Here is a 26,769-nt window from a genome sequence, read left to right as displayed (position 1 = left end):
TCCTTGTGTCTCAAGTTTAGCTAAAATACAAAAAGGCAATCCTTCATGGCCAAAATATCTGTTCCCGTTCCTTGTGTCTCAAGTTCAGCTTAAATACAAATTTTAAATAGGCAACCCTTTCTGTCCCTTCCCTCATGTCTCATAGTTCCACCAAATGAATAGACTTCTTATTAACAACGCTCCCTAATCCGACTAAAATAGCTGTTCTCAGTCTCCCCATCATTATTCTCTGGTTTGGATAGAATATTTTCCTTCTTTCCATTAAGGTCTCTTCGTCAATCTAGAATATTTCTTTTCTCTCACAATTCATCCTATAATCTGCTAAAATAAATATCTTTTTTATTAAAAGAAATAAGTGCTTGAGACATTTATGGAGTACTGCATTTCAATGAATTCCTTTTCCCAGGTTAAAGGTCAAAATGTAGGTCGGAGTGACCTACTCTTAAAACATGACACATCACTTCACCTTTGTGAACTCATGACCTAAGTATGAAGTTCTAGTAATGAGTAGTGTAGGAGACAAGGCCCAGGAAAAGACAGAACACTGTAGTCTGACTGTTCCAGGGACTTCACTTATAACAAAACTACAATAATTAAACTTTAGTGAATGAGACCTTCAATTCACATTCAAACACTGGCAAAAAAACAAACATTCTGATGTACATGTGAAGTTACATGTATGATTTGAGTTTTATTGAGAAGCACCATGTATCCGGATTGACTAATCCTGCCCATACTTCCTGGTTTTACAAAGCTTGTGACTGTGGCTAACTACACCGAGTTTATATGTAACTGTACCTGAACAAGATAACTATACATCGGATACTAACCTGTCAATGTATCAACATGACAAGGGCTGTATAGGTCCTGTATACATGTATATACCTAACATATGTATGTTACACCAACAACAGACATAACAACACAGTGACTATTACTGTAAAAATCATTATTGGAAAGTATTATCAGACGTAATATTTTTCAAAAATATATCATAAGATGAGCAACAAGATGTTACAAAATTTCTTAGTGGCCGCCACTGTTTGTTGTAAAAACTTAAACCAGTGAAAAACTATAACTGTTACTAATGTTACAATTTTGTAGGTCCTACAAGAATGCGTTATCTTACCGCTCGTAAGCAGTCTTCAGTCAAACCCACATTACTCCAGTTACAATCATCCACCAACTCGGAAGGTAAACAGTGTTTTAAACCCTGTAAAAGGATATTTACAGGTTCATTATGGCATAGGCTCATCTATTGTTATATCTTGAACCCATTTAACTATTTATAACAAGAAATCACCATTTAATGTGTATGAAATCTACAGTTAAGTCACTTTAAACAGAAAAACTCATTCAATGAGCTCAAAGCAAAATGTGCTTATCAATTTACAGGAAAGTCGGAATAACCTGAATGCATTAAGGGCGAAGAGTGTCTCATGAGACACCAACAATAATAGTGGCCCATCTTAAACTATCAGTAAAGACAAAGAAAATGTTACATTTGTATTGTTTTGTTAACTGTAACCTCACATAGATCCAAGGTCATCTCCAAACTCCAAACTAATGTACATTTATTACAAAATAACAAAGCTTAAGCAACTTTCCACAAAACAAAAAGATTACTCTCAGAAGATTTGAAGGTATATTCCACAAAATAAAAAAAAATTCTGGCTGTTTTGTACTCTTTTAAATATAACTTTTAAAAGTATTGTCTAAGTTATATAAATCAGGTGTACTATATATAAGTCTAGAATATATTGGACAGATGCTTTAAGCAATTTTTATAAAAGCATTTTATGAAATCATAACTTCTGAGGAATATCCCTATAAATGTTGAGCTTGTCCTTTCGCAATTATCTACACTAGAAACATACAGAAATTTCTTAATTTGTTTACAATTCTTAACAATCATCTCAAGTAAATGCCAGATAATGCTGTCATTACCGAATCTCTCTGAACACAGACTTATTCATTAACATACTCTCTCCATCTCCCTCCTTTAAAATATATTGGCTATTTGAACACATCAGGTTTTTGTTTAAAACTTATAAAGGTACAAACTGTAACAAATGGTCCCTGTGTATTGACAGTGAAGGGTAATTGGTACCTGTCACCACATGTAATACTATTGTGATAAATTTGTAATACAAAAGTGTAACCTCAGGATATTGTAGTTTGGCATTCAGCCATGGTGAATGAGGTGAGGGTATTGTGGAAATGTACTGAGAAGGAAACTTGATAATCATTAAAAAAAGCATTATGCAACATTACCCACTTAATTTTGAAAAAGAATTACTTATGCATTGGAATGATGTATCAAAGCTAAGATAAAAAGTAATTCAAAAAGCTATAATTGATATTTATTCATTTAAAACTAAAAATCTAAATGTAGTTATTTATATTTTTCATGAAAAAAAAAATATTAAGTGAATACAAATGTACACTTGGAAAAACAAAACTACAGACAAACTTCACAGGATGAATAGAAAATAGTTATAGATATGCAATCCGAATATAAATCATGCGATATTCTCCATGAAGCTAGCTATCTCCCTTCCTCCAGAATATCCATGAAGCTAGTTATCTCCCTTCCTCCAGAATATCCATGAAGCTAGTTATCTCCCTTCCTCCATAATCAAATTAGCTGCAGACCAAGGCACATGGAATATATGATCCAAATAGGAAATACGCTAACAAGAAAGCAAATAGCTCGATGCATTTGGAACAACGTATGAACAAAAGCATCCAATAAAAGGAGATGAAATACATGTAAATGTGATAAAAAACCTGTTCCAATTAAATATTGCATGTATATAAAGTATGTAACATTGAGACTCGTATAATAATTGTCATGAAAAGGTTATGGCCTTGACATTATGCGGAATGAACAAAAATCACAGGCAGCTTCATTGGTCCATCATATTTACACATCAACAATCATAGTCTTTCTAAAGCAATCAAAATATCACATTTATTCCATCCATATTTTACAATAAGTTTACTACAACGTAGTTCTGGTCATTTCCTTTCTAGAATTTCTTCCTTTTTACATACGAGTCCTCTATATCTACAACATAAAAATTCTCAATTTCTCTCACTCAGTGTAATATTGTGACAACTCCAAGAAATCTTAGCAACATTTTATATACAGTTTACATTCAATAAATGTATAGTAAATATTATCGAATATAGAAGCAATGTCTTATCATCTAAGACTTTTACCATATCATATCTCCAGAAAAAGTAAATTCTATATATGTACTATTATTTAACAGCTTGTCATTCCTTATACTTTAGGCAAAATATGGGTTAGATATTTTTGCACCATTATCAAAAACTGATTAAGGGGAGGCTACTGCAATTATTTCAATGATTTAAAAGATTTTCATTAATTATTTATTTAGTAAATATGTGCACATACGATCTATGACAGCGTAAAGAAAACAGCTAGAATTTTAAAAATGGTTACACTGCAGATGTGAAATCTAACAAGCTGTCATCAGATAGACTATCATCTGCTTGTACACTCTCATAAATACTGCTACTAGCGTCGGAGTCAATGGGGTAGACACCTAATGAAAATGAGGCTGTTCGATCATCAGATGACGAACAGCTGTGTGGCAACAAACTGGAATAGTCTTTGTGGTTGCTGGAATTGTCAGGTGATGAGAATAAATTTCTGCGAGATGAGGACTCTGAGGGTGATTCAGTGTCACAATTATGCATCTCACTTTTTGTTGATGAAAATGAATCTTGATCACAATGTGGCGTTTGTTGAGAAGTTGTACATGAGTCAGACACAATGTCAGAGGGGCTGGAAGATCTCCTGTCCTTGTGCATGACTTCTTGTTCGTCAGCCTCTCCTTGCGAGGTTGTACTGTCAGTCAGTACCTCTTGATGGGGGATGGTTAGTGTTATAGTACATGTACTGACAAAAGATGGAGAACGGTTCACTCTCTGTAGATACATGTCAGAGTCATCCATTGTGGAATTACTGACAGAAGAATCAAGTGTGTCATTTTTTAGCAGGGCAGAATCAATATCCAAAGAATTATTATTTGTGACAAAATCATCGGCCGGTTTTTTACAGTGAGGTTCATCAGGTGTTGTAATTTGACTGTGATTACTCGGAGCACCAAATGACATTTCGGTATCTGACAAGACTGACTTATTTCCCTTTTCACAAGGTGATGTAAGACAAACACCATTCAAATTTGAGTCTAAAGGTGCAGGACTAGGCTCTGAACTCTCACCCATTGTATTGTTTGTGACTTGTGAACTATGAACTGAGAGGATATTATTTGTTGGAGACTCGTCTTTTCTTGCTTCATTCCCTAAACCTGAGTCACAAATATTTTCAGTCAGCATACATTTTTGAGCGTCCTTTTCAGCACAAATCTCATGTTTCAAAGACGGACAATTTTCACAACTATCCCCTATAGCCTGAGATTTCCATATCTCTTGACACTTTCCACAGGAATTTGTTGGTTTATCAACATCATCTTTGACACAATCCTGCTGATTGTCCTGACATTTTATACACATATCTTTTTCCCCCTGATCCTCACACTTCACACAGATGTCACTTGTATCTGGAGTGACATTGGTCAGTTCTTTGTCTACTGTTTTTTCCTTTATGATGTGGAGACTTGACCGCCGACTACGAGGCTTAGCCGAGTCTGGACAAGAGGATGTTTGTTTGTCTGGTTTTTTTGGATGAAGTGTGTCTTTTAGAGAGAAATAATACTGTATGGGATCTCCCTTCAGATCTACAGGAAGGGCTCCGCGATGTTCAATGTGGAATAACAGGCTATCAAACCACATTGTCACCATCTCAAAGCTCGGTCTGAAATCAGGCAGAAAATCATTGAAACCTATTTACACTTCTCTGAACAGATGTACTTCAAGAATTTGACAAAATCAAAACTGAAATTTCAACAGAAATCTTTTTCACAAGAGAGATATGTAAAAGTTGTTAACAGTTCTTTTTGCTAAAAAACAACATTCTCAATATAATTATCAAATGAAATCTTATTAATATTAAATCTTTCTACAAATCTAAGGAATAAATAAATACGCAAAATTCTACCTTTGCCTCATTTTCAGGCTTCATTTTGAGAACACACAAACTAGGAATAAAAAAAATACTTTTTTATAATTTTGTTAAAACCTACCTGTTATCTGGTGTCATTTGACAACACATGATGGCCACTTTGAAGAAGGCCCCAGGGAAAGATTTATCGGTACAGAATTTCTCATAGAAAGCTTCAGCATTCAAACCAAAGTCTAGAGTCCTAGGTAGATAGTCAGGATCAGCAAACACTCGGCCGATCACCTGTAACACAACGATATACTGATAAATCTGTCACATCTGAAACGCATAAACTCAAACACTCGACCGATCACCTGTAACACAATGATATACAGATAATTCTGTCACATCTGAAACGCATAAACTGTGTCATGACTTTAATTCTTACAAAATATGGTAACATTCAAACAATTAATACCAGAATATAGAGGCAGTCGGAGATTCCAACGTGGATTAGCTTTAATTAAATAGGCGTGTCGTCATCAGAACAAAATTAAATATAAATATTCAGGTATAAATTATAAAATAACAACAGTTATTTGAATGTCAAAATGTATGGTACACAATAATCAAATGACGTCATCAATATAATATGAGAGCTGGTAGTGGGAAAATTATATCAAGATGTTCCTTAATTTGTTCTTATGACGAGGACTAGTGTCGAAACTAGTCAACTATTTGAACAAAGCTGATCTACCCAGCAGGACGTTGTTATGGTCATCTTAACCCTTTGACTATTTAATTACTAGATTACCTGATTTATAAGATTTTAGCATGCACTATGAACACCCCAGGGTCATTTTGAGACAGGGTCTCCTTGTAGTAGTTGGTGAATACTTCACTGAACAATGTTACATCAGGAGCCCGTCGCATGCCATTCAAAGCAATTAGGGTAAAGTTTCTTGGCCAAGGACACAGTAAAGACCAGTCTGTTTCTCAGCATCTCAAGAAACACAAACTGACATGGGTAGGAAGCATCTTACCACACAACTTGGATCTTCACCTGAGATTGTGGCTGCAGCATTATAACCGACTGAGCTATCTTGGTGCCTTACAAGTGCTACACAACGTCTGAGCTTTCTTGGCGCCTTACAAGCGCTACACAACGTCTGAGCTATCTTGGCGCCTTACAACTGCTACACAACGACTGAGCTATCTTGGCGCCTCACAACTGCTACACAACGTCTGAGCTATCTTTATGCCTTACAACTGCTACACAACGTCTGAGCTATCTTGGCGCCTCGCAACTGCTACACAACGTCTGAGCTATCTTGGCGCCTCGCAACTGCTACACAACGTCTGAGCTATCTTGGCGCCTCGCAACTGCTACACAACGTCTGAGCTATCTTGGCGCCTCGCAACTGCTACACAACGTCTGAGCTATTTTGGCGCCTCGCAACTGCTACACAACGTCTGAGCTATCTTGGCGCCTCGCAACTGCTACACAACGTCTGAGCTATCTTGGCGCCTCGCAACTGCTACACAACGTCTGAGCTATCTTGGCGCCTCGCAACTGCTACACAACGTCTGAGCTATCTTGGCGCCTCGCAACTGCTACACAACGTCTGAGCTATCTTGGCGCCTCGCAACTGCTACACAACGTCTGAGCTATCTTGGCGCCTTACAACTGCTACACAACGTCTGAGCTATCTTGGCGCCTCGCAACTGCTACACAACGTCTGAGCTATCTTGGCGCCTCGCAACTGCTACACAACGTCTGAGCTATCTTGGCGCCTCGCAACTGCTACACAACGTCTGAGCTATCTTGGCGCCTCGCAACTGCTACACAACGTCTGAGCTATCTTGGCGCCTCGCAACTGCTACACAACGTCTGAGCTATCTTTATGCCTCGCAACTGCTACACAACGTCTGAGCTATCTTTATGCCTTACAACTGCTACACAACGTCTGAGCTATCTTGGCGCCTTAAAACTGCTACACAACGTCTGAGCTATCTTGGTGCCTTACAACTGTTACACAACGTCTGAGCTTTCTTGGCGCCTTACAACTGCTACACAACGTCTGAGCTATCTTGGTGCCTTACAACTGCTACACAACGTCTGAGCTTTCTTGGTGCCTTACAACTGCTACACAACGTCTGAGCTATCTTGGTGCCTTACAACTGTTACACAACGTCTGAGCTTTCTTGGCGCCTTACAACTGCTACACAACGTCTGAGCTATCTTGGTGCCTTACAACTGTTACACAACGTCTGAGCTTTCTTGGCGCCTTACAACTGCTACACAACGTCTGAGCTCTCTTGGTGTCTCACAACTGCTACACAACGTCTAAGCTTTCTTGGTGCCTTACAACTGCTACACAACGACTGCTACACAACGTCTGAGCTCTCTTGGTGTCTCACAACTGCTACACAACGTCTGAGCTATCTTGGTGCCTTACAACTGCTACACAACGTCTCAACTATCTTGGGGCCTTACAACTGCTACACAACGTCTGAGCTAGGTTGGCGCCTCACAACTGCTACACAACGTCTGAGCTCTCTTGGTGCCTTACAACTGCTACACAACGTCTGAGCTATCTTGGCCCTTACAACTGTTACACAACGTCTGAGCTATCTTGGCCCTTACAACTGCTACACAACGTCTGAGCTATCTCGGTGTCTCACAACTGCTACACAACGTCTAAGCTTTCTTGGTGCCTTACAACTGCTACACAATGACTGCTACACAACGTCTGAGCTCTCTTGGTGTCTCACAACTGCTACACAACGTCTGAGCTATCTTGGTGCCTTACAACTGCTACACAACGTCTCAACTATCTTCGGGCCTTACAACTGCTACACAACGTCTGAGCTATCTTGGTGCCTCACAACTGCTACACAACGTCTGAGCTCTCTTGGTGCCTTACAACTGCTACACAACGTCTGAGCTATCTTGGCCCTTACAACTGTTACACAACGTCTGAGCTATCTTGGCCCTTACAACTGCTACACAACGTCTGAGCTATCTCGGTGCCTTACAACTGCTACACAACGTCTGAGCTTTCTTGGCCCTTACAACTGCTACACAACGTCTGAGCTATCTTGGCCCTTACAACTGCTACACAACGTCTGAGCTATCTTGGCCCTTACAACTGCTACACAACGTCTGAGCTATCTCGGCGCCTTACAATTGCTACACAACGTCTGAGCTATCTTGGCCCTTACAACTGCTACACAACGTCTGAGCTATCTATCTTGGTGCCTTACAACTGCTACACAACGTCTGAGCTTTCTTGGTGCCTTACAACTACTACACAACGTCTGAGCTTTCTTGGTGCCTTACAACTGCTAAACAACGACTGAGCTATCTTGGCCCTTATAACTGCTACACAACGTTACAATGTTTTTCTGTTCATCTACAGAAACCACATAAATACTATATTCCATTATAAGACTTAAAAGTGACCAAATAAAGTCATCAAAATGCCAAAAAAATTTTAATCTGATATTTTTATGTCAGGACACAGAATCAAACAATCCAGGTTTCCCATATTATTCAAATTATCTCCTGATTTTATACTTTTGCTGTGAAAAATATTCTCAACTCCGTGGGATCCCACCAGATGACAATTTCACAGTCAGGAAAAATACTATAAACGTAATGTATCGTCTTACCTCACACATGACAATTCCAAAGGAAAACAAATCCACCTTCTCATCGTATGATTTGCCGGTCATCATCTCCGGGGCCATCCAGTATGGACTCCCCACCACTGTGTACCTCTTCTTCCTCTGGAAACGTCTCTTTGCCGCACTTCGTGTGGTCTTTGTGGCATTCATGTCTGGTCGACGGAATCTCTCGTCTGGAAGAACTCTAGCTAACCCGAAGTCAGCCACTACTATGGTCAAATCCTGGGAATGAAGTAAGTGTTGTGAATTCAATACAATGTTTCTCATACAAAAGGATCTGTCATCCAGTCAATGTGAGACTTTTTGCTTTTATTGACTGTCCTTAACTTCATTTACATGAGTTCTATAAGATATGAGATTTACAAAGCAATACTTAGAAGCAAGAATTTGTGCATGCCTCATGATACAGGTCAAACACTATTTTCTATCAAATTTGTATGGAACAGTAAAAATGTATTTTCTGAAGTCACTCTTTAAATCATCTCACCTATTTAATATTTTTTATTATTTTTATTGATAAAAAGATCTTGGATTTATACACAACTTTCTACTGTGCCAAACCGTTCTATTTGGAAAGGATGTTCCTGATTTTTTTTTTTACCAAAAATTTAGTCAAAAGTTACAGAAAAACTCCACTTAATGTCATGTCTTATAAACTTCTAAAACCCAATTGGTCCACCAGAAAAGGAAGTTTTAAATAACAGTGTTAGTAGTAGTTTCAAAGCATTTTCACTGCTTTTCTGAGGCTGTTGATTTTTAATGCACTACCCGAATGAAATTTCTAAAACTTTTTGACAATGGGCTATGGAATGGTATATTGACAACACAGTGATTACAATTGACTTGATATCTTGGTATAACGGGTGTATTTCAATTAAACCACCTTACCTGTTTGACAAAACAGTTGTTGGAGTTGAGGTCCCTGTGGATGATATCCATCTTGTGAAGGTAAGCCTGTAATGATACAGTAGTTCATGTAGAAATCATATTCTCAGAGAAAACTCATTTATGTATAAGACTCATTCTTTGTACAAAACTCATTCTCTGTACAAAACTCATTCTTTGTAAAAAAAAAAAACTCATTCTTTGTACAAAACTCATTCTTTGTACAAAACTCATTCTTTGTACAAAACTCATTGTATAAAACTCATTCTTTGTACAAAACTCATTCTTTGTACAAAACTCATTGTATAAAACTCATTCTTTGTACAAAACTCATTTTATCTATGTAGAAAATTTCATCTACTTATTGTATTTTCAAGTTTGAATAACATATACTGGGTACAGTCAGTATTCTGCTAATGACTTGATATTACTTAACTGTGTAAAGTCAAATATCAAATCTATAAGTCTATAACAAGTTTATACAAGTTCAATGTGGAAACTTCTCTAGTGTTTCATAAATTGAATTTGATAAGTTATAATGAATATTTTGAAACTTATATTTTAATTTAGTTTTTTTTTTATTATTTGTATTATGATATAACTGCAGTCATCCTGTTAATTCTTTGTTCACATACCATGCCATTTGAGATGTCTTTTGTGATGTTGATACGCCTTGTCCAGGGAAGGGGTTTAGACATATCCTGTAGTAATTCCTTCAGTGTTCCACCAGCCATAAACTCTGTGTGCAAAATAAGAAACTTCAAATTGATTTTATTACATTTTACCAGTGAAATATCGAAAATTATTCTTAAAATGATATTTTTCACTAGTGACCAATCAGAGCACTGCTTTCAAACGACAATGGGGAAAATTCAGATGTGCATATAGCTCTCCGTCATAACGTCATGATTTGGCGTACATTTGTGAGCCGTTTGACAGGGGACCACAACAGATTCTGGGAGGAATTGAATCAGAACTGCCTTGGTATACATGTATATCGCTATGAAATGTAATAAACAGTATATCTAACAGTATCTTCAGTAATATACCAAATATATTTCACAAGTGTGTCTAATATTTTGATAGTTTTCATGAGTGCTTTTCCATAGAATTACAGCTACAGTTACGTAGCCTCTATTAACTATGTATACATGGTAAACATATAAACATTATTCAAATATCAACAATGTATATAAAGTATATATAGTCTACACCACCAGACAAACTGATGAATGTATATAAAGTCTGTAGTCTACCCCAGACAAACTATTGGTACCTGTGATGAGGTTGAGTTTTTTCTCCTTGTACAGCACGCCTAAGAACTGGAGAACATTTGGATGGTCCAGACTTCTCAGCACCGATACCTGAATCAGATTTAAAACAAGGCATTACAGATAATACTACACAGTTATGTCTGATGATTGACTAACACAGAACTAACATCGATACCTGAATCAGATGTAAAACAAGGCATTACAGATAATACTACACAGTTATGTCTGATGATTGACTAACACAGAACTAACATCGATACCTGAATCAGATGTAAAACAAGGCATTACAGATAATACTACACAGTTATGTCTGATGCTTGACTAACACAGAACTAACATCGATACCTGAATCAGATGTAAAACAAGGCATTACAGATAAAACTACACAGTTATGTCTGATGCTTGACTAACACAGAACTAACATCGATACCTGAATCAGATGTAAAACAAGGCATTACAGATAATACTACACAGTTATGTCTGATGCTTGACTAACACAGAACTAACATCGATACCTGAATCAGATGTAAAACAAGGCATTACAGATAATACTACACAGTTATGTCTGATGATTGACTAACACAGAACTAACATCGATACCTGAATCAGATGTAAAACAAGGCATTACAGATAATACTACACAGTTATGTCTGATGCTTGACTAACACAGAACTAACATCGATACCTGAATCAGATGTAAAACAAGGCATTACAGATAATACTACACAGTTATGTATGATGCTTGACTAACACAGAACTAACATCAGAAAATTAAACTGTTACAAATGATTTTTTTTTCAGCTGAAAAGTCAAAGTAGAGGAGTTTTGTATTCCAAACTGTTAATTACCTCTTTTAGGAAGCTTTTCTGTGTCTCCTCGTCAAAGCGACACATTTCCTTTAGCACCATAACTTCACCAGTGACCTTGTGGGTGACCTTGACAGCCTGACCAAAGAAGCCCTTGCCAAGCACTTCACCATGAATGAGATCAGATGCACGGAACACACGGTGGGTCTGAGGCTGTTGTCGTAGGGAGCTAGCACGCGACAAATCAACACTTTTTTGACGACTCGGAGGGATAGGGGATGGTGACTTACTCCGGCGACGGGAAGGACTTAAACTGCAATAAGAAAGCAGCATCATCATGGTTAAAATCAGTTATGTCCCTTTAGTCAGAAAGACTATTATAACAGTAAATTATTAAGGAAGTTACCTCCCTTTGATTAGGAAAGGTACCATCATTGACCATAAGTCTGCACATTGTTTGATTTTCCTTTCCATATTGTAATTTATTTCACAAGGACAATTTAAAACCAGACTATAAGTCCTTTAAACATTATCTTTAATTATTTCAAAGAAAAGCAAAGCCTTTATCAAAATTGATTTAAGTTTTTTGAGTTTCACCCCTAAATTGAATTTATTGTTGCAGGCATGAGCTCAAATTCATTCCAATAAAAGAATGCTTCAAAATCCTTAAAACAAAATGACCTGCATACTGTTTTTATCTGCAAATAACCCCCTTCTTCATTTTTGCTAAATCATCGTTTTTTTTAAATATAATTCAAAAACTAATTTAAAAAATAAGCCCTTCCTAAACTTTAATACTATTCTTTTACACAGGAAGAGGGGACTTATTCGAGGATTAATACAATACTTATTGTCTATTTCAATACATTTCTGAAAATCATGCTTGAATATTTATTTTCTTACTTTTTGGCATGAAGACGTGACTTTTGGCGTCGCTGGACGTTGACTCCGTTTATATTGATAAATTGTGGGGAGGCAGGAGATGTTGGGGAGGGGGAAGAGCTGTCGGAGATGGAACATTTGGAGTCAGAAGGTCGTCGTGTCACAGGGGAGGGGTCTCTCTCCACAGTCAGGTGGAGAACATCTTTAGTATGCTGCAGAACTGTGTCGATCTGGTGGATAAAACATGTTAGTATAGTTTACTGTGTTAAACTGTTCTACAACTATTCAATTATTTTAAAGACTTATTCATCTGAGTAACAAAGTGAGGATGAAGAGCTATTTGTACTGTTATGTTAATACAGCATATGTAAAAAGAATTATCAGAGGAGATGTGAATTCCAAATTAATTGTCTACACTTATTTTTATGAAACAAATTTGTCTATTTGAACAGGGAAATCATAATCTCCAAACAAACTTTTTTTTTCAGTTTATAAATGATTGACAACTTTCTTCATTAAAGTACCTTACTTTTGTAAAAAAAAAAAATGACAAGAGGAAAAGGATACTGATGTGATCTGTGTTATGTGGGTACCATGTTGGTCAACTGACCTTTAAGTTACTGGTTTCCTTACAAATATCTATATCAACAGTGTCTCCCTACATGTGTTTGTAGAGATACTAGTTGCATTTTGAATTACTTTTTTCACATCTTTATTGATAGCAGATTTGCTGTTAGTTGATAATTTACATTTCTATGAATTAAGAATTTTTTTTTTTTCATTGATAATTTACAATTCTATGAATTAAGAAAACTTATTTATTTGGAGACTGGAGTCTGTTATATAATTACATACATAGCTATGTAAACATGTTACCTCCTCCATGGAACTGTCCCGGACACTGAGACCATTAACTTCCAGGATCCGATCACCAATCTGTAGGGACTCCAACTCCGGGCTCTGGTCCAAACTGGCACACACAAAAAACATAAAAACGCTTTTATACGAAAGGCCTAGTTTGGTAACTTTAGCTTTTTTTAACATGAAGATCTATACCAGTATACCAGCATTGAGCAATAATACCCATATACATGTACAATCTTATTTCTGAGCTATAGTTTAACATTAAAATTAATCTGAACATCGGAAGTTTTGTAAATTACAATGCATACTAATAAATAATTGTACCATGCCAAGCAGGGCTCAAAGTGGATATTGTTACCAGGTGGCCTATTTGGCTACCAAGTCATAAAATCTAGTTGCCATTGGAAAAGTTAGTGGCCTGGCCTAGTTGTCTTATTTAGATCAGTATAACATTTTATCATTTTAGCATTGACTGTAAACTTTGAAAGATTAACCAAAATCGAAAATTGACACAATTTTTTTAGTGGCCATGCAGGCGCCTTATAGGTCATTTGGTTTGTTTGTTTTTATTTAACGTCCTATTAACAGCCAGGGTCATTTAAGGACGTGCCAGGTTTTGGAGGTGGAGGAAAGCCGGAGTATCCGGAGAAAAACCACCGGCCTACGGTCAGTACCTGGCAACTTCCCCACGTAGGTTTCGAACTCACAACCCAGAGGTGGAGGGCTAGCGATAAAGTGTCGAGACACCTTAACCACTCGGCCATCGCGGCCCCTGCCTAATTGGTCAATAACTGGTCGCAAATGGTGAATTTAAGGCTAAAATAGGTGCCACTTTGAGCCCTGCCAAGAGATCATTATATTTCTAATTTCTTTGTTACAGATCAAACCTCCTATATTTATGCAAAATGATCTGATGAGAAATACTCTCTATCTAACTAGGGCAATAGGAAGATCAGCAGAGACAATCTCAATATACCCGCCGCGCACGTAAGTCTATCCTTATTATAATACAGGTATCATCTTTTGGTCATGTTGATTTTGATGTTATGATGCGAGTAGTGTCTTAATTTTGTGGGAATTTAATTTTTTTTCTTCACTGCATATGCACATATTCCTGTGCTAGTCAAATGTAAATGTCCTGGAGTCTTGATAGAACACTAAGGGAATTCCTCCATAATCAAACAAGTGTAGCATCCAAGTACATTGTACATGTAATTTCAAAACAACTTATTTTAGAAATTTGTATCTGATCAATACATTCCGGGTCAGGACACTGACAGTAGGTGACTTACTCTGTGATTTTTATCATGGGTGATATAGACAAACTCTCCCTGGCCCGAGGACTGAGACTGGACATGCGGTTCTCCACTGAGTACTGTAGGCCATGACTGTCCACCTCTGGGGTAGGCGGAATCTCTACTAACTGTATACAATGGGTCTTCCTCCTCCCCGGGCTTTCGCCTAGAGGAGACATCACGGCCTTGTAGCATTTCCCACTGTTGATATAAATTTCTTTAACTTAAGATTTGATCGAATTAACAAATTCAATAGCTATTGGGCAACAGGTTTACGCCTATATAACATCTTCTTATACATCATTATATAAAGTACAGAGAGCCAAATTTATAATTCCTAATATGTAACTAATTTCTGAGGACCAAGAAATCTCTTTGTTAATCCAGTCAGAAATAATACATAATTTGTTATTGCCAAAATTTTGTATAGCATTACATCACAGCTTTGTAGTTAACACTATTCACTGGTTTAACATATGTACATAATATTTCTTCCAGCTAATTACGGAAAGGCGGATATACCCAGTTAGTTCATTTGGAAGGCAACAGAATCAAACTACGTACACAACTTACCAAGTAAAGCCTGTTGCTATTAATATAGCATATGCAATACCGTATTTGACCTAATAAGGGCGCGGGTAATTGACAGTGGGGGCGCCCTTATTAAGATTAGTAATTCTGAAGTTTTATGAAACCGACTATATCTTATAGCAGAATACCCAGGGTTGTGGAAACGGTAAAATATTTAGTCATAAAAATATTACAGATGAAGATATCTATTCATTATCATATATTAAGCTTAAACATCACTTGAATATTCCTGTAAACTTGTAAACCATGCCAGCTGATCTTTAGACCAGAGAACGTTAGTTCCACCATTTATGTTCAAATGGAACTCTTTCTGTTCTGAACAAAAGTTATTTATCAACAAGAAATGAAGTCTTTTACTTTATCTTCAAAATAAAGATGGTAAGTTATTATTTGTATGTGTGTTTAGTTTCGGGTGCTCTTTGCACTGACATGTCATCTGTAGAAATAGACAAATGTGGGAAAACTTGTGTTCCAGTTACTTGATTTGCTGAAAAAAAATTAACAAGAAGCAAAACATTTCACGTGAATCATTACTTTTGAATACCATTTTGACACTCAGGCAAATATTATTTCCTTGAAAAAGGTAGGGGCGCCCTTATTAGGGCAGGCACCCTTATTAGGTCAAATACGGTACACATAATAGCTATTCAGGTAATTCAACATTTCCATGAAAATATCTGGCACCCAAATAGTTTCCTAATATTAAATGCTTTATCATTTGACATGACAGCAGTTTCAAAATTAAACAAAACAGAATACAAGTACATGATAAATGGTTCTTATTCAAAATATTATCAACATACCAAAACAACTTGGATCTCTCCACCAGGGCATAAGTCTCCCCGTCTCCTATAAAACTCCCGCAGTTAAAACATACAAAACATTCTGGGTGGTATTTGTGCTCTCCCGCCACCTGTTGGGAAATGACGATTATTTTTGTACCATATTACAGGCCAAACAACATAATTTATAATATTAAATTCATGAACAAATATTTTGTTTCCCAAATTTCTTGGGAGTTCTATCCAGCTGAATGAGGATGTACCTGGATCATGCCAGATCCATTTGGCCAGCGAACCATTAGGATGTCTATTTATGTAGGAAACTACATATCCCTGGGGACAGAGGGTGTGGACCTAACTAGACCTCCCTGGCCTGGAGACAGAGGGTGTGGATCTAACTAGATCTCCCTGGCCTGGAGATAGAGGGTGTGGATCTAACTAGATCTCCCTGGCGTGGAGACAGGGTGAGTGGATCTAACTAGATCTCCCTGGCCTGGAGACAGAGGGTGTGGATCTAACTAGATCTCCCTGGCCTGGAGATAGAGGGTGTGGATCTAACTAGATCTCCCTGGCCTGGAGACAGAGGGTGTGGATCTAACTTGACCTCCCTGGCCTGGAGACAGAGGGTGTGGATCTAACTAGATCTCCCTGGCCTGGAGACAGAGGGTGTGGATCTAACTAGATCTCCCTGGCCTGGAGACAGAGGGTGTGGATCTAACTAGATCTCCCTGGCCTGGAGACAGTGGGTGTGGATCTAACTAGATCTCCCTGGCCTGGAGACAGAGGGTGTGGATCTAAGTAGATCTCCCTGGCCTGGAGACAGTGGGTGTGGATCTAACTCGACCTCCCTGGCCTGGAGACAGAGGGTGTGGATCTATCTAGATCTCCCTGGCCTGGAGACAGAGGGTGTGGATCTAACTAGATCTCCCTGGCCTGGAGACAGAGTGTGTGGATCTAACTAGACCTCCCTGGCCTGGAGACAGAGGGTGTGGATCTAACTAGATCTCCCTGGCCTGGAGACAGTGGGTGTGGATCTAACTAAATCTCCCTGGCCTGGAGACAGAGTGTGTGGATCTAACTAGTCCTCCCTGGCCTGGAGACAGAGGGTGTGGACCTAACTAGATCTCCCTGGCCTGGAGACAGAGGGTGTGGATCTAACTAGATCTCCCTGGCCTGGAGACAGAGGGTGTGGATCTAACTGGATCTCCCTGGCCTGGAGACAGAGGGTGTGGATCTAACTAGGTCTCCCTGGCCTGGAGACAGAGTGTGTGGATCTAACTAGACCTCCCTGGCCTGGATACAGAGGGTGTGGATCTAACTAGATCTCCCTGGCCTGGAGACAGAGGGTGTGGATATAACTCGACATCCCTGGCCTTGAGACAGAGGGTGTGGATCTAAGTAGATCACCCTGGCCTGGAGACAGAGGGTGTGGATCTGACTAGACCTCCCTGGCCTGGAGACAGAGAGTGTGGATCTAACTAGACCTCCCTGGCCTGGTGACAGAGGATGTGGATCTAACTAGATCTCCCTGGCCTTGAGACAGAGGGTGTGGATCTAACTAGATCTCCCTGGCCTGGAGACAGAGGGTGTGGATCTAACTAGACCTCCCTGGCCTGGAGACAGAGTGTGTGGATCTAACTAGACCTCCCTGGCCTGGAGACGGAGGGTGTGGATCTAACTAGGTCTCCCTGGCCTTGAGACAGAGGGTGTGGATCTAACTAGGTCTCCCTGGCCTGGAGACAGAGGGTGTGGATCTAACTAGATCTCCCTGGCCTTGAGACAGAGGGTGTGGATCTAACTAGATCTCCCTGACCTGGAGACTGAGGGTGTGGATCTAACTCGACCTCCCTGGCCTGGGGACAGAGGGTGTGGATCTATCTACTATAGATCTCCCTGGCCTGGAGACAGAGGGTGTGGATCTAATTAGACCTCCCTGGCCTGGAGACAGACTGTGTGGATCTAACTAGACCTCCCTGGCCTGGAGACAGAGTGTGTGGATCTAACTAGATCTCCCTGGCCTGGAGACAGAGTGTGTGGATCTAACTAGATCTCCCTGGCCTGAAGACAGAGTGTGTGGATTTAACTAGATCTCCCTGGCCTGGGGACAGAGGGTGTGGATCTAACTAGATCTCCCTGGCCAGGAGACAGAGTGTGTGGATCTAACTACTAACTAGACCTCCCTGGCCTGGAGACAGAGTGTGTGGATCTAACTAGATCTCCCTGGCCTGGAGACAGAGTGTGTGGATCTAACTAGATCTCCCTGGCCTGGAGACAGAGGGTGTGGATTTAACTAGATCTCCCTGGCCTGGAGACAGAGGGTGTGGATCTAACTAGATCTCCCTGGCCTGGAGACAGAGGGTGTGGATTTAACTAGACCTCCCTGGCCTGGAGACAGAGGGTGTGGATCTAAGTAGATCTCCCTGGCCTGGAGACAGAGTGTGTGGATCTAACTAGGTCTCCCTGTCCTGGAGACAGAGGGTGTGGATCTAACTAGATCTCCCTGGCCTGGAGACAGAGGGTGTGGATCTAACTAGGTCTCCCTGGCCTGGAGACAGAGGGTGTGGACCTAACTAGACCTCCCTGGCCTGGAGACAGAGTGTGTGGATCTAACTAGGTCTCCCTGGCCTGGAGACAGAGGGTGTTGATCTAACTAGACCTCCCTGGCCTGGAGTTCGAGACAGAGGGTGTGGATCTAACTATGTCTCCCTGGCCTGGGGACAGAGGGTGTGGATCTATCTACTATAGATCTCCCTGATCTAGGGACTGAGTGTGTGCATCTAACTAGATCTACGTATATACCTTACCTGGAGACTGAGGTTTGGATCTATTAATTATATATAGACTAGTAAAGTGGTCTCAAAACTTCGTTAGGAACATATGTTTGCAAAATTGGTGAGTGAAACACTTTCTTTTAATTGACAAATACAACATTATTTCCGTTTGTTTACAAAACCAGTCAAGTGGTACTTGTCGAAGGTGTAACTGGACTGGTGTTGGAATAACTCCAACTTCCCAGTCAAGTACAAATGTCCCATATAAAGTAAATATTGTCACAGTATATTTATCCAATTACTACACTCTGCTACATATACTTGGTTTAGGGTGGAGAGTGCTCTGATCAAAGCTATAATTAGAGAAGTGATATTTAGTGACTGTAATACGAAATGTTGTTCAGAAGGAAGTTGATCTCTAACAGTGTCCTACAGACACAGCTCTACGAGATCAGCCAGGTCTCCTCTCCCACACAATTAAAATTGGCTGCTGTCCTTTCTGTGGATCACATGTCCTATCCACCCTAGAGCAATAATACATGACCTTTACAACAGGCCTACTGGACCTGTATCACTCACCTATCAGTATCATTCAAAGCTTATTCATTAAAAAGACCTTTTTCCAATTTCAGTAATATGCATATGGGTAAACATATTACTTTGTATATTTAATTCAGTCAAATATTGCAAAGACAGATTGTTTTGCTATTTTTGTTATTTTTTTACCAAAAAGTGAAAAGGATCCTTTTTTCATTGAAATCATAAAACATGCAAATGATAAATTTTCATTAATTTTTATTTTCCAGGTAAGTACATATGTTTCAAATTTGTTTCACAATTAACTTTCTTAGAAACAGGTGTTATTCCAACTTGACTTGGAATATACCTGTAGTTTACTATATATCATCGTAGGGATATTTCTATGCATTTCAACATTATATCGATGGTATATAGTGTTTTGTCTGTACTCACCATGACAGGGCCGGTGATCGTCTCTGTACACTTGTTACAGGCATCTCCAAACAGTGTCCAGTAATCCTGTTTACAGTACAGTCGGCCATTCCTCTCAAAGTACCAGTTGGACAGACACTTGTCACACTTCGAACACCTGTCAAATATATAAATAGTACCTATATATTAAGGTTTGTCTGTTTTTGTTTAACGTCCTATTAACAGCCAGGGTCATTCAACGACGTGCCAGGTTTTGGAGGTGGAGGAAAGCCGGAGTACCCGGAGAGAAACACCACCAGCCTACGGTCTGTACCTGGCAACTGCGCCCGCCCACGTAGGTTTCGAACTCGCAATCAAGAAGTGGAGGGCTAGTGATAAAATGTCGGGACACCTTAACCACTCGGCCACCGCGGCCCATATATTAAGGTCATCCAGTACCTATCTAAAGGTTTTATATAAAGAACTATATAAACTGTACCTGTTTACAAGGACCAGAGTCAAGACACAGCTCATCATATACAGTGTACACATATATATATATATGTTTAGGTAAGTAAGTAATTGTCTAAAGACAATTCTCAAATAAATACCTGTCTACAGAGATCTATTAAATATGCATACCTGTCTACAGAGATCTATTAAATATGCATACCTGTCTGCTGGGAGATCTGTCAATTTATAAACTCTACATAAGTGATCTGCTCCTAAAGCTAACCATATTAAATTATTCAAAAATTACACATGATTCTATATTTAATAAATCATTTCTTTTTTTTCTGCATCACACAACATCGTTCTTGGTATCTATAAAGTACAGCATAAAATTACAAATTAAATGATCAAACACCAACTTACTTTTTTTCAAACATGCGGTTGTTTTTGTAACAACAGAGAAAACCTGTTGCTGTATGTCAATCAAAAATAATAATAATTTTCAGTATGTAATGTACATATATTGGCAATTTGTTCTCTGTTCAAACAAGTTTCCAACACTTTTGCAAACAAGTTATATAATCCTTGGTAAAACTCTACAACAGAAGCTCATGATCAATATGCATCAGCAATGCAAGCAGGCACAGCTAGTGAATATTACATTAGCCTGCAGTCCACTGAGATCTGCATCTCGGCAGTTCATTCATCTACACAATCTACACACTCGAGCACAGTACTGTAGCTAAAGGCCTGCTGATGGCTATATATATGAATGACTTGTTGACTACCTGAGCAAACCTGTCACTAAACATTAGATAAGTACTACTGCCTCCCACTAATTACACCTGTATAATGCCCCAGATTTAAAAAGCTGATTAGGATAACCCCTCCCACTTACACCTGTATTATATATATTAATGACCCAGATTTAAAGAACGGCCAGTCCGGTAGGACAATAGCGTATTTATTTACCTCAGTTCACCCAGATCTATGGGAGAACACACCTTACTACCTGTCCACACTTGACAGTTTCTAGTGTACATATCAGGTTATATATATATACAATACCAGCCTTTTGATCAACAAAAACAAAACATACAAATAACCCACAAATCCTATTCATCGTTCATTATAGTCAAGACTAACTTCTTTACATTCCATAACCATACAAAAGTACATCGTAAACTCATCTAAACTGTATGTTACAGTTTTGTCTAACTTGATTAACATAGTTGTCAAAAGATCTTCAGACTCAAAATGTTAAACTGAATTCCTAGTCTAATTCATGTACAAAAGTTGAATCACAGGGGTTCATTAAAAATGATATCATTAAATGAGACCATTTTTAATGAACCCCTGTGGTTGAATGTGTCCTGGAACTGGAAATGGTGTTGTCATAAACAGTAGGTGTTATCAACATATTAAACACATCTAATTCAGTAATATCAGAATATAAATCTAGCATTAATGGCAAGCTACCTGTTATTACCATGACATTTAAGATATTTCACCAATGTACAAAATCTACAGTAAATACATGTTATCAGGACACAAACACCTACAATATGTGTTGTTTAACAGATCAGTTAAAGGCATATAGGATCCACACCAAAAAATGTGTCTGTTTTAACTGATATAACAATATATAATATAAGTAATGAAAGGCCATGTGAAAGTTTCTTTTCCCATATAAGTATGACACAAGATTTGTGTGATTTTTTGTAGGTTGAAAGTTGGAAGGTGACTATTATCGGTATAATTATAATGCGTTGGAGGAAATCAATCATCAATTTCTCCTTAATTACAATTATGACAGTGAAAAAAGTTACTATACAATAATTTCTTTTAATCATTTACATGTATTCACCTTGAGAGTCATTTCCCTGAAAGTGTACATATATTTTTTCATGTGAATACCTTATAATTATAGGTCCTAATTGATCTCAAACAATATTCATTTTGTACTCTTAGAATACAGATCTAGTGTATGTTGTACAAGTGTAGCTGCTGCAGGTACAAACTGTATTAAATATTTCTGTTCCACAAATGATATACAATCGCAAAAATTTAACATGTAATTACACATGTTCATTCCATTCTATAATCCTACTAATTTTCAAAGGAGTGATGCTATATTTTGAATGTAAATAAACCTATATGTAAGTCAATTTTTTTGTTTTAAAACACTAGCAATATCACCAGATACAACAGAATGAGACACTTAAGTTCTCCGATGGGTGTAACTTTTACTGTTCAGATATCACTGACTATGATATGTTTATACAGTCATGCACAATATCTGAACAAATAAGGACTGACATCCACAATCAATCACTGTACCCTAAGACTGATAAACACAAGTAGGCTAGTGGTGTAAGTCCTAACTTTATACCACCATAATCTGTATACACTACGTACATGATGGCCTCTCTCGTAAATCGTCCATAAACATGTAGACTTTATGGAATCAATAACCGGTCATTATTACTACACTGACTTCAGATAGCCAACAGTGTATACCAACAACAGACGGAAGAATTATCAACAATAAATACCAACAATGACACGTTTACAGGAAAACTATAAACAATATATGCCTATAAAAACACATTTTACCAAAAAACTGTAAACAATAAATACCTACAATGACACGTTTCTTGAAAAACTATCAACAATAAATGCCTTAAAAATACACGTTTACGGTAAAAAAACTTTTACATAAATAGCTAAAAAAGCATATTTACAACACCATGCAGCATGTGTAAAACACATAATTTGATATAAACAAATACTGTATTCGCTGAATAATGACTTTCTCTGATGAAGTTACATGAACATTACTTGACAGAGTTATGAACTTAGCTTCAAGCTGATAATGACTGCTCTATGCTGTCAATATCATAACTGTTCTTGATAACATGTAATGGGCTACATGTGTTGTCTGAAATGAGGTAGCCACCAGCTACAACATGTTCCCACCTTAAAATGATCCTTGCTGTTGACAGGGCAATTCAAATCCAACAAAGCAAGCTTTATGTGACATTTTTAAATTGAACTGTATTAGTCTCTCAAAGTACAAATTATAATGATATGATAATGATTGAATAATGTAAATGTAAGTGGCTTGACATCCAAATTTATATCCAAATTTTACTGCATATTAATGTATTTTATATAACGATTGATGTTTGACACTTAAATAAACAAAAGAGAAACCTTGTTACAGATATTAATAGGAGAGGGAATGTTATAGCAGAATCAGAGAAACTCAATTCCAGAAATTTGGGGTCCAGACTCCAGACCTATACTAGCCACCTATGATCAGAACCAGACCAGTTCCATTACATTCACAGTAATACTGAACAGTAAATAGCTAGCATGTATAATAGACAGACTAATTTATTCATCTTGGCCATATATCTTTAATGAAAAGTGTTACATATTCAAATTAATTAGCACAAAGTGTACAGATTAAACATTTGCATATCGATACACAAAACTGAACTACATTATGAAGATCAACTGAATCACATTAATCACGAGAATATGATCTGATGACGGAGCAGAGTTGATCTTGTGAGTTTCTGACGATGCTTTAATATCAAATATATACAGGTATATACAATTAATGCAGAGTTGAGAATTAAATCAAATGAAACTGATTTATAATGTACAACCAATCAAGTGGTGAACTGCCATCTATGATGTGACAGCTACACTGCAGTAAGTTATTAACTTTACAATCTTAACTGACACAGGATTTCTAGGTTTGGGTTCATTTTGTTTAACGTCCTATTAACAGCCAGAGTCATTTCCACTTACACATGTAGCATATATACAGGGTGAAGTTGACTTCAGAATATAGATCTAGACCTTAAAATTATTGGGCATGACATATAGGTAAATTCTTGTATATCAAAATAATATATATACATGTATGCTGGTATGTTGTTCAGAACACACAGTGTATTATAAATGTGTAGCTTTAATATTACAAGTCACTCCCAATATGTAGGTGAAGACATATACACATATTTTAAAAAGAATTCATTCACCATGGATCACTCATCAATAAATCTCAGACAGATAGATCTATGAAGATACATAAAAACTTACCACAGTGATGTCTGCTTCATGGTGGAAAATATCAATGGGCTGTGTTATAAACAAATTGTACACGACGATGAATCACCCCAAAACCATTCAACTATAAAATCTCAATCTGCCTACGAATATAGTTCAACCCACGTCTTGTCCGTGTAATTTACTGTCCGATTCACATACACATAAGTATTTTATACTATCCGAAAAATGTCAATAAAAAGAGATCCACTGGTTAACTTCCAAGAATAAATATCTTTAGGTTTTAACTCACGCTTGGTGTGTCTCACGCCTACAAAATGCTTACATGAAAACTGACATTAGCTTTAAAAGTTTAACCTGAAGTTTTCCTGGGCTGTTTCAGAACAAAATGATTAAAGATGTGTAAAATGAAGTTATAACTGAACTGTAAATGTAAACACCTGAAGATAATCGTTATCTAATCCAGGTATGACACAGAAAGGCAGATAAGTATACAGTATGTATAGCCTATATATATATTCAGGTTGACTGGTCAGCAGGCTTTGATTGACAGGGGCCACTCTGTGTAATACATCGGTATACAATCAGACACACAGATCTATTTCTGTTATTGATCCTGTTGGCTGTCCGTGACGGAACAATTGACACCGATGACAAATACTGGTCAGTATTGTCCTTGATGTGTTGAAAATAAGTATACAACCATCTATCATAACAACAGTGTTGGTATACCGCATTTAATGTATACATCCATATCTAGAGAGATGCAATTTCCTTAGTGTTTTATAGCTGAAGATTTTCATAGAAAAATTAAAGAACAACAATGCTTATTTATAGGTATTTATAAGAATGAATGACAAAAACTTTAAATAACTTGTAGCTATTATATATATATAATTACCAAAGAATATATATACATACTCAGAATATACAAAAATCTACGTACTAAGTACCTACCCATTTAACATTCTTGTTTATGTTTAATTTGCTCCCCCCTCAACCCACTCTGCCACCCCTAACCCTGTCAAACGCCACCCCCCCCCCCCCCCCCCCCCCGCCCCCACCCTATGGTATAATATATTATTATTATATTGATTACAAAATGTACTAACCTTGAGTAACAAGTTGTAACTTTATCACTGTAAATGAAACAACAGGAAATAACTACCTCATTTTCTTTAACAGTAGAACAAAATTTGTTACACTTTTGTGTAGTGCTGTTTGATGGAAATGGAGCTAATATTCCAGGAAAATCATAAAAACACATACGAAATTTTAACAATACACAAAAAGAAATTTACAAGTGATCTTCATCAGAGTATTAAATATGCAGATTTTCCTGTTCAAGTTGTTATAAATAACACATATTCACCACATTTTAAGTACGTACTTGATAATAAACCACAGCCTGATGACAATATCCGTGTCGTGTATCTGCTACATGAAATGTACACTATATGACTATAGCGGCATTGTTGTATAATGTTCTATCCGCATTTACATCCAAATACTCATTATGTCGGCTATTTCCTTACATTCTTTTAAATGCATAAGAATTTTTGAAATAAACAACATACTGAAACATATTGAAATGATACCACTCTGAAAATATGACTATCAAGCATGTCCAAGTAAATTTATCTTACAAGAAGAATAACATGATAAATAGAAAATAATCTCTAGATCTACATTCATCATCCTTCCTATATTACAGACAAGTCGAAATATTATAATAATTACTGTTACATATATATGTATTACATTCCTGTTTAAAGTGACTCACAAACATGTTTGTAAGAATAAACATTGAGTCACAAATGAAATTAACAACATTTCTGTAAGTCACATAGTTTTTTAAAAACAATATGAACATATATAAGCCCTGGAGATACAGTGAAACCTGTCTTTACTGACCACTGAAACCTGTCTTTACTGACCACTGAATTCAATGATATCACCCGTCATATCTGACACATTGACTCTGTCCCAGTGTGTTGCTAAGTCTGGTTCCACAAAACAGCATATATATAAATTATGAGAATTAAACAAAAGTAGCAACATGTATTTAATATATTCTACAGGTTTCAATTAAGATATGTTTAAGGCCGTCTTACAACTTAAACAAGAGGCCCAGAGGGCCTGTATCGCTCACCTGGTTTCATGAGATATGAAACAAGATGATGCATGCTTCAGTATATTTGTCGCTGGTATTGCTATGTCAATATATATCATAAGCATTTTATATGGGTACATGTACATTGGTTTTATTTTAATGCTAAAAATGCCAAAAGTGCATTAATCCTTGAAATGAAATTGACTTTTGGTGCTACCCCATAGGGATTCTACCACACAAATGTGAGTGATATCCATTGCTTAGTTTCAGAGAAGAAGTTGTTTAAACAATTTGACCAATTTTGGCCCCGCCCCT

General features: G+C 37.6%; 1 protein-coding gene across 2 annotated transcripts in view; it reads right to left on the bottom strand.

Moving 5' to 3' along the window:
* Positions 1 to 652: 652 nt before the first annotated feature.
* The window catches only part of LOC117332542 (LIM domain kinase 1-like), a 32,400-nt gene continuing 6,283 nt past the window's right edge, over positions 653 to 26,769 (bottom strand). Inside the window, exons 1-13 of one of the 2 annotated variants that reach the window (XM_033891492.1) lie at positions 24,375 to 24,829; positions 19,848 to 19,983; positions 16,126 to 16,235; positions 14,729 to 14,932; positions 13,449 to 13,542; positions 12,594 to 12,802; positions 11,733 to 12,003; positions 10,887 to 10,974; positions 10,246 to 10,349; positions 9,614 to 9,679; positions 8,711 to 8,947; positions 5,178 to 5,338; positions 653 to 4,849 (exon numbers count right to left, since the gene is read on the bottom strand). In XM_033891492.1, coding sequence (XP_033747383.1) covers positions 3,469 to 4,849; positions 5,178 to 5,338; positions 8,711 to 8,947; positions 9,614 to 9,679; positions 10,246 to 10,349; positions 10,887 to 10,974; positions 11,733 to 12,003; positions 12,594 to 12,802; positions 13,449 to 13,542; positions 14,729 to 14,932; positions 16,126 to 16,235; positions 19,848 to 19,983; positions 24,375 to 24,394 — 3,081 coding nt within the window. In that variant the 5' untranslated portion in view covers positions 24,395 to 24,829 and the 3' untranslated portion in view covers positions 653 to 3,468. Of the gene's footprint in view, positions 4,850 to 5,177; positions 5,339 to 8,710; positions 8,948 to 9,613; positions 9,680 to 10,245; positions 10,350 to 10,886; positions 10,975 to 11,732; positions 12,004 to 12,593; positions 12,803 to 13,448; positions 13,543 to 14,728; positions 14,933 to 16,125; positions 16,236 to 19,847; positions 19,984 to 24,374; positions 24,830 to 26,769 lie in introns of those variants that run through there. The other variant, XM_033891491.1, reaches the window with a different exon arrangement.

Source organism: Pecten maximus, chromosome 8 (genome assembly GCF_902652985.1).
Source record: "Pecten maximus chromosome 8, xPecMax1.1, whole genome shotgun sequence".
NCBI lineage: Eukaryota > Metazoa > Mollusca > Bivalvia > Pectinida > Pectinidae > Pecten > Pecten maximus.
The sequence above is the reverse complement of the archived record's forward strand: the minus strand, read 5'-3'. Positions and strand labels throughout refer to the sequence as shown.